A 9,480-nucleotide genomic window follows, 5' to 3' on the forward strand; every position below is an offset into this window, starting at 1 on the left:
GTTTTAGAGTATCCATAACTGGCCATAAAAAAAGACAATGGTGGATGCCAAGCTCACAAAACAAAGAAGATATTGAGTGAATCCAATATTAGAGAATTAAATCAAATAGCCATACAGAAGCAGTTACAGGGTGCTGTAAGACATTTCAGGTCTTCATTAATTGAAACATTTATTAAACACAATCAAGCCATATCTTCTAACCCATCTATAATTTTTAAGGCAGCATTTGGGTGTAGAATGTGTACATACCTGTTAAATTTATTGTTGCTTGAGAGTTACACACAAAGATCTGACATAGGTTCAGATTGAGTGTGCAGTGGCCTCTTGGTTTTCTTCAGTTATATTTTTTTCTGATAGCTAGCGCTGCCTTGGTACATAAAATTCCTTCATAATAGTACGTGTCCTGCATTTTTTCATGTTTTGTTCAAAATGTTTTCAAAAAGCAGTACCCGCAAATACAACTACCTCATGTTTTATGAGAATATCTTTAGTATATTTGAATTGAATTTTTCCCTAATGTTCAGGCTGAGATGCTATATTTTCATGTTAAGAATTTGCTTGTATTTTTTTTTTTATTGAATCCCCGGTTATTTGTTGTCATATACACGTCAAGTCTGGAATCATATGAAGTGGTTTTTTTACATCACTCACCTGCCGAACTTCAAGCCATTTGTCTTTTGACATTTCTCAGGCTATGCAGCCTTGTGCAGTAGGTGTAGTGCTATTTGGAAGAGCAACTCACAAGCCAGCAAGTTCCTAGGAGTTAAATGGGATGCTGTTTCACATGCCAAGAGAGCTCTGGCTGACTAATGGGATCACCCGGTTGTGCGCTACTACTTTGGGAATTCCAGTTACGGTTAGCTAGCGACATAACCCAGGCTGAAACCTGCAATTTTTGCTCATCCGGCATTCAGGCAATCTATTTTACCAGTTAAGCTACTTGGGAGCCCTCTTGATTTGCATGCAGCACTGAAAATATATCTAACTCCATTTAATGAAAATGGAAGTGTAATCACATGGATAAATCTAACACATTTTTTGTTTGCTTCTAGGTTTTGTGAATCCCCGACAAGTGACCTTGACATGCGTGGTGGCCGGGGTAGAGGAAAGCGAGCAAGATCAGTTGTTGCTAATGCTCCTGGTATTGAACCCAGTTTTGCAGAGGCCAGAGGACTGCAGCACAAGAACCGCGGTGGGGGTGCCAATGGCAAAGGAAGGCGGGGAAGTCTGAACTCTAGCAGTGGCCGTAGGACACCTCCCAATTGCACTCTGGAGGAAATCAAGGCAAGCCCGACAGCTAATAACAAACGTAAAAACAAGCCATCTATGGAGCTAGATCTAAATTCAAGCTCAGAGGACACTAAGTCTGGAAAGCGAGTTAGGACAAATTCAAGGAGTACTCCTACCACTCCTCAAGGAAAGTCTGAGGGTTCTTTTTTGGACCAAGGCTGCTCATCTCCGGTGCTAATAGACTGTCCACATCCTAACTGCAACAAAAAGTACAAGCACATCAATGGGTTACGCTACCACCAAGCACATGCACACTTAGACCCAGAAAATAAACTGGAGTTTGAGCCAGAGAGTGAAGACAAAATTTCTGACTGTGAAGAGTCCCTGGGAAACGTGGCTTTGGAATGTACAGATACAACCTTTGGGTCCTTAAAGGGACCAAATTCTCCTGGGAATTTGGGCGCAGCAGGGACACCAAAGGGAAAAAGGGAAATGCTAAGTAATGGCCAGAGCCCTGTGATGAACTCTAAAATGGGCAGGAGTTCTGGCAAAAAGAAAGGACATATACACGATATGAATAACCTGCCCATCATCTCTAATATGACTGTGGCTTTAGATAATTGTGTGGTCTCAGATGGTAGCTCGGTTTCGGAGATGCCAAAGCTGGAAGCTGAGGGTATAATTGATAAGAAGGGTGTATGTGAGAAAGACAAGGGGAAAAAAGCAAACAATGGGAAAGTGGATAAATCTCTATCCAAGCCCAAAACTACCAGGCCTATAGCACCAGCCCCTCCTCCACCTCAGCTGATAGCAATTCCAACAGCTACCTTTACAGCCACCACCACTGGAACAATTCCAGGCCTTCCCTCTCTGACAACTACGGTTGTCCAGGCAACACCAAAGAGTCCTCCTTTGAAGCCCATTCAACCAAAGCCTACAATTATGGGAGAACCAAGCACAGTAAACCCAGCTCTTGCCTCTCTTAAAGACAAGAAGAAAAAAGAAAAGCGCAAGTTGAAAGATAAAGAGTGCAAAGAGGCTGGGAGCCCCAAGATGGACAGTAAGCTTGCAAAGATAGAGGACTCAAAGAGTGCTGGGAAGGAGATACCCGGTCATTTTTTAAAAGAACACTTGAACAAAAATGAGGTGCTACCAAATGGTCTTTCTGAGTCTCAGGAGAGTCGAATGGCCAGCATCAAAGCTGAGGCCGATAAGGTTTACACGTTTACAGACAATGCGCCCAGCCCTTCAATAGGGAGCTCCTCTAGACTGGAATGTGGTACACTTGTAAATGGACAATCTCCCATGACCCCTTTACATGTCTTAATGCAAAATGGAAGTGATGGCACTGGCACCAAGACAAATAGTCCAGCGTACTCCGATATCTCAGATGCTGCTGATGATGGTGGATCTGACAGTCGTTCTGAAGGAGTAAGGTCCAAAGCTAGTTCACCCTCAGAGATCAATTCTAACAAGGAAAGTGTTGTCAAGAGCCTTCCTGCTACACCTGCCCAAGCAGCTCCAGGAAAAGAGTCACATTCTCCTTATTACCATGGATATGACCCTTATTATTCCCCCAATTACATGCACTCTGGACAACCCAGTACTCCTGCATCTGGAAATGGTAGCAATTCCCAAGGGAACAAGTCCAAAAAGGAGGGTTCAGAGGAAGAGGGTGAAAAGAAAGAAAAGGCAGAGGCTTTAGCTTTGGATGCTAAAAAGAATGAAATGATCAATTCAAATTTACAGGCCCAGCACCAATCAGTGATCACACAGAGGCATCCTGCACTTGCTCAGTCACTTTACTATGGACAATATCCCTATGGGCTTTACATGGACCAGAAGTCATTAATGGCCTCTAACACTTACAGACAACAATATGAGAAGTATTATGAGGATCAGCGACTTGCGGAGCAAAAAATGACTCAAGGAAATCGAGAAGGAGAGCGGAAAGGAGACCTTCCACAGAAAGAACAATCAAAAGAAGACATTAAACAGAAGACAATCCCATCAGCAACAGTATCAAAAGCTCCACCCACCCCAGATTCCAACAAAAACTGTAACAGCAAATGTGGGCCTGGGATACCTGCCAAAACAGAAGAATCTGGGAAGCAACAGATTCTGACAAATCAGCAACAGCATCTTCAGTCAGCCAAGCAAATGGAAAACCATCAGCTTATCAAAGAGGCTGTGGAAATGAAATCTGTTATGGATTCAATGAAGCAGACTGGAGTGGATCCTACATTACGGTTTAAGCAGGTAAGCATTTACCTTCTATTAGAACCAGACATTCCTCAATATAGATTGCGTGTTCATAGTTCAGAGGTATACCACAAAATGTGTAGCACGTTATTTAGAATTACAGTATGTATAATTTTAACATTAACAAAACTACCTTTAAGTAATTGGAAAAAGTGGATAAAGGCAGAGCCCATGATTTTTAGGATTGCCATATATGACATGGAAGCTGGATATTAAAAAAAGAAATGTCATGTAGTCGTTTATTAGGAGTATTGTGGATGGGAAGTTAATTTTGGAGTACTAATTCTTCTGACAGATTACATGAGACTTAGGGAATACTGTAACTTTTCTATTGCTCAATGCTGATTTTATGTGCCATGATTTCATATTGAAGAAATCGGTCTCAATGGCAAAAATTATTTCAGAAGAATGTTTTAAGCACAGAAGGGGCTACAGTGATTTCTTTGTGTTTGGAGAAAAATGGTCTTTTGCTGCATGTTTTTGTAATCTGTTTTTTTTTTTCCATTTGTGCTGCTGCTGAAGTAATGTTGGGAATTAAATGGTGCCTTTGATTAACATTCAAATATAATCTTATTACTGCTATAAGCAATTTATGAGGAGCATTATTTGTCTCTTTATAACCAAATAGTGCTGTGAAAAGGTTTGAAAATCTTATTATAGCCCCAAGCAGTGGTACCAAAGTCATCTTATGATTTTAATAAGGAATTTAAATTGAATTTTCATGAACAGGTCCAACATCAGCAGATAATACCCAGTTGTGTACTGTGCTTAGACAAAGCTTTTGATATAAGGATATTGTGTACTTGGGCAGTTTAAAATACATGTTCTATAATTGCTAAACTGTGATTGTTATTAGGAAATTGTTCTATGCAGCAGTGGTTTATATAAAGTGCATTTATATTTTATGCCATATGCTTTTGTATTTTTGAATCAACTATCTGCCTCTTACATATTTCTGTAGAAGCAACAATTTAAAAAGATAGATTGTTGAATATTAACAATTTTGTTATTGTTAAAGGTACAACCCTTAGAACCCTGTAACATGGGACTGTTACCTCTTTCAAAAGTATATCTTTACCAATCTTTGGATTTTAATAGTTTGTTTTAATCAAAATGATGGTCTCAAAAAAAAAAAAGTAGGATATTGTTTTTTAATGTTTGAGGACTTAAAGCAGATGCAACTCCTGACCAAAACCTTTGATTTCCATTCAGGAGTCAGAGTCCCGATCTTGGCACCATTATCCATATCAGGCCAAATACATGGAGCAACAAAAAACAGAAGAGCTCGAAAAAAAGGCCAAAGACGACTGTCCCAATAAGGCTGGAGGAAAAGATATCTCTGGCCTCAACCTTACAGTCTCTATGACCACTGTCAAGGATGAACCTAAGGACCTTAAAAGGCAGGACTCCCACTTGGGCTCTGTAGAGGACTCGAAGAAATCCGATGAGCGTGGGACACCCGTCAGTGGAAAGGACTCAAGGAACGCTCGGGTTGCCGTGTCCTCGCCCATGAGCCAACACCAGTCCTACATTCAGTACCAGCATGCCTATCCTTATTTGCAGATGTATGATCCCAACCACCCAGCTTACAGAGCTGTGTCCCCTGTCCTGATGCACAGTTACCCAGGTAAGCACCCAAATGAAAATTAGCAGACTGAATGCTGTTGCCTACAAGCCCCTAATTCTTCAGCAGTTTGTTTCTACCTCAATGTTGTTGAATGTATATTCATGACCTTTAGGTCAAAATTTAAAAAAGTTATTATAAATCTCCTCCTACGGGTTTTGACTATGGCCTAAGATTGGTGCTCTATAAAAAAACAACTGTTTTGGGGTTATAGGTTTAGATTTTAGAAATACAACTGTGGAAGAGAGTATTCCTGTTTGTACTTAATTGAGATGCTCACTGTGTAATGGTCGATTTTCCTGTCTGTTTCTTAAACATGTTTTAAATTATGAAGGAAATCATAATATTGCTTATTTAGTCTGTGTAGCATTTATGTGGTCTAAACTTTAATGGCACTTGAGGCCAATTTAATTGATCCTGTTCAAAACTGTGGACCTGTGGGGCTGATTTTAATCTGTCAATTTCCTTATGGCTGTGACACTTAGAAATTGAAACCAATAAGTGTATTGCAGTGCTCAGCGTGACCCAGAGTAGAGAACACCCATTACAAACTGTAAAATGTTTAAATAAAACCACAAATCCTGTGTTTTTTTTAATGCTTTGATGTTTGTTTATATCACATGAAGAGATGTGATGTTAAACGGGCTCTACTTAAGAAGAGGGTGAATTATTTTGTATTTTATCATGAGATACATTACTGTCCTTGTTAGGGTTTTGTGTATCTGCACAGATTAATGTAATCAATACTTGGATAAAATTACAGTCTGTTTTTTCAGGTTTCCATTACCCTATCTATGGGAAGATGGCAGGCAGGGATGAGGTGGAGAAAACAAATACTAGTCCAAGTATAAGCACTAAACCTGCTTCTGAGTCAAAAGCACTAGACTTGCTGCAACAGCATGCCAATCAGTACCGCACTAAATCTCCTGGGGTGAGTGTAACCAGACTTTTCGTTTTCCTTCTAGTACTGCTCTTTTTATTATAGTGTGGGCAGGTATAAAGCTGCAGCTCGAATCAGTTTCCTTAATTCCTACCTTGTTAAATGGAGTCAGTGTCAGTCTTGTGTCACAACATGAAGATAAGGGCTAAAGGCCGTAGACATGGGAACTTTCCATTTTTAACTGCACTCTATCATTTAAACCAGCTATCTTCCAATTTTTTAAAGAAAGATTTTTAATAGTCTTGACCAATTGGCAATAGGGGAAAAGAATATATTCTGACTGAAATTATGGTATTGCAAGTTTTATAATAAAGATGGCAAACTTGTAAACACCTTGATTGTTTTATGAGCCAGACAGATTTTAAAGTTATTACTAATAAAATAGAAATAAAAGAAATGGGGATGTTTTCCCTTCATCACCAGCTCCTGTGCTTCATGGAAAATTGTCCTGCTCTTTTGTTTTGCTGATCAAAGCCTTCTTGCCGTCCTCACTCCTGTAATTATGTGCTTATCTTGTAACTTACCATGTTGATCTCTGAAACCACCAGCTACACCTCCCTATCCCCCTCCCCCTCCTCCACTTAAGTGTGCAACGCATATCCCCCAAATTCAAGTAGACAATGAAACCATAGTCAGTGGGTGGTTTACAGTACCCTCCCTCATTCTAAGAAAAGAGCCTCAGGCACAAGGAATGCAACTGGAGTAGGAGTTACACAGATCATTTTGTGACATTGTTCAAAAGATATGCATTTGTATAAAGCTGGACCTTTTAACAATGCAAAATGCTGCTAAATGTTGTCTGGCTGTTAAACCCACTCGCCCCCCAAAGACACACCACACCTTTATTTTCTTAACTGTTCTGAATGTAAGTAATTCGACTAGCATTGGTAAAAGTGACCAATTCTGATTTTCTCTCCAGCCTGCAGAGAAGGGTCCTCCTGAACGGGAGAGGGAAACAGAGCGAGAGAGGGATCGCCATTCTCCATTCGCCAGACATCTTCACACACATCATCACACACACCTAGGAATGGGCTATCCCCTAATACCTGGGCAGTATGATCCATACCCAGGTAAGAGCAAGGGCTGCTTTTGGTTTTTAAATTAAGACATACAGCGGGAAACAAACTATTACATACCCTCATATGAAAATGGGGAAAAAAGAGTTTATATTTTGATTATCACAGCACACAAACAAATTCAGTGATCACACTTAAAAATAGATATGAATGCCTTCAGATTATATTAGACCATTATTTGAGTCATGGCTGTGGAAAATAATTCTTAAAAGCTGAAATAATATTAAGATCCCATCTTTTTCCTCCGTGGGAATTTCATGTAGCTAAAGTCCCTAGATAAAAATAACTATCTCATATATGTAACTGTTAGTTATGCTTACATTAGGCTGTAATTGTTGTCAGAATTGTATGGTGTCATAATCGATCATTACAGTTTCTGTCTCCTGGGCATAAAAAAGAGTGTTGATAGTGCACTATGTAATGAATACATCCCACAGGCTTTTTATCAAAGCCTTACACTCAATCCAAAGACATGCTGACCAGCAACCCTGTCTCAGAATTGAAGGAGACTTCTAGATTTTATTTTTAACAGATAATTAGAGGAAGGTGCAATGAATTCCCATTTATTTGACTAGGTAAGGGGGAGGGGGATGATGGATAAGCCTCCTAAAACAAACACTGTGGATTACCAGGATAAGGAAGTTTGTCAGGGTCTTGCTAGGGGAAGGCGGCAATTTTCTAGGCTTGCTCTTTGATATTTGTGAATTTGCACACTTAAGAGTTGTAAGGATATTAACCAGGAGCCCATTTTCCCTCCCTGCAGGTTTGACCTCAGCAGCCCTTGTAGCCAGTCAGCAGGTGGCTGCTCAGGCTTCTGCATCTGGCATATTTCCTACACAAAGGAGGTAAATACCCTGCTCATCTATTTTATTCTGAGGCCAGATTTTGTCAGAGGGAGGAGGAGTGATTTGGTTTCATTATTGCAAATTAATTTGCATATGTGATATATGATTATCCTTCGCAGCTTCATTTGTAAGTTATCTGGCAAATTCATAGGAGCCCATAATACTGCTACTATAGTGTACATTATCAAAGCAATTGATTATTCCTAGCATTCATATCAATAGGTTAATTTTGTTATATTTTAAACTTTTAAATAAACTTGAATTCATGTGACATCAGACAGTATTCATAATTACCATGTAATGTAGTATTAACGTAAACATTTGTGTTATTCCTTTTTTGCAGGGAATGATTGGAAGACTTGTACATAAGAGACATGTGACTGGATCACATGAAGATACACTTTAATATAGACATCAGTTCCATGGTGTTATTGATTGCCTTGATGGCAGGCAAAAAAAAAAGTAATTTCATTTTTTTTTAATTCAAGATTTTATAAGAGTTACCAATGTTGCTGTAATTAAACTTTTGTTGAAATATATATTCTTAACTCTTTATTTTATAACAGTAACCAGGCTCACACATGCAGGATCAGCTGCTAGTGGCAACCAGAGAAAAGGAAGTGTGTTTGCCACAAAATAGCCACTTTGTTAAAAAAAATGTATAGAAAAAATATTGTTCTGTATTGGTGTGCCTGACCGTATGTAATATTGTAATATTCCTTACATGCCCTCAGAGAGGCTAGCTGTTAAAGTGACACCTTGGTACAATGTAAATGTGTACTATCTAGTGGCTCCTTGGCTTTGTATTATTTAAAATTGCATTTGTATAAATTTGACTGTATTCATGTTTGTTAATGTGTCTTGTGAAGAATCTTCATTTTGAGGGCTCTGGGTGCCAGTACCATAAAACTGTGGTGTATATACTGTATAGATTTTAAATGGCAGATTATAAGTTTATGTAAAGTATCTAGTTTTTTTATGACTTTGAATGGCAGTTTACCCCAATAGCCTGCATAGCTGAAGACATTTGTGATTGTTCTATTACTTGAATAGTCCTGCAGTCTTTTAAATGTTTACAATTATCAACATTTAGGAAGAGACTTTAATGTCGTTGCCTGGTTACTTGTTTCATGCTGTAATCTAGTTAATTTTATGTAAAGTGTATATTGAATGCTTTCTTTTTTATACCTGCCTTAAAAAATAATTTGGCAATCAGAATAAAATAAGTTGTTTTTTGTAAATCAGCCTAGTTTTGTGTGTTTTTTTGGTGCGAAATACGAGATTACACAATTTGGGAATGTGGATCATTTTATCTTGTTTTTATTCTGTCATTTCCTTTTGAAATTTAATATTTTAGACATAATAATCCTATTCTCTTTTGACTCTTGGGAGTCTTGTGCTGAAATCTAGATGCAGAGATACAATGCAGTGTGTTTTCTTATAATTCCCAGAAGTGTATCAAGTTAACATTTGTTTTGACTTAATAAAGAACAACATAACTTG

At 38.6% G+C, this 9,480-nt stretch overlaps 1 protein-coding gene across 3 annotated transcripts in view; it reads left to right on the plus strand.

The window, feature by feature from the left end:
- znf608 (zinc finger protein 608) overlaps positions 1–9,218 on the plus strand; it is a 51,296-nt gene extending 42,078 nt beyond the window's left edge. For all 3 annotated transcript variants that reach the window (XM_088629859.1, XM_088629857.1, XM_088629856.1), the window contains exons 4-9: positions 1,053–3,489; positions 4,705–5,119; positions 5,893–6,047; positions 6,976–7,126; positions 7,896–7,977; positions 8,321–9,218. In XM_088629859.1, coding sequence (XP_088485985.1) covers positions 1,053–3,489; positions 4,705–5,119; positions 5,893–6,047; positions 6,976–7,126; positions 7,896–7,977; positions 8,321–8,327 — 3,247 coding nt within the window. In that variant the 3' untranslated portion in view covers positions 8,328–9,218. The remainder of the gene's footprint in view (positions 1–1,052; positions 3,490–4,704; positions 5,120–5,892; positions 6,048–6,975; positions 7,127–7,895; positions 7,978–8,320) is intronic.
- The last annotated feature ends 262 nt before the right edge of the window (positions 9,219–9,480 follow it).

The sequence above is a fragment of the Lepisosteus platostomus genome, chromosome 4 (genome assembly GCF_059453375.1).
Source record: "Lepisosteus platostomus isolate fLepPlt1 chromosome 4, fLepPlt1.hap1, whole genome shotgun sequence".
Taxonomy (NCBI): domain Eukaryota; kingdom Metazoa; phylum Chordata; class Actinopteri; order Semionotiformes; family Lepisosteidae; genus Lepisosteus; species Lepisosteus platostomus.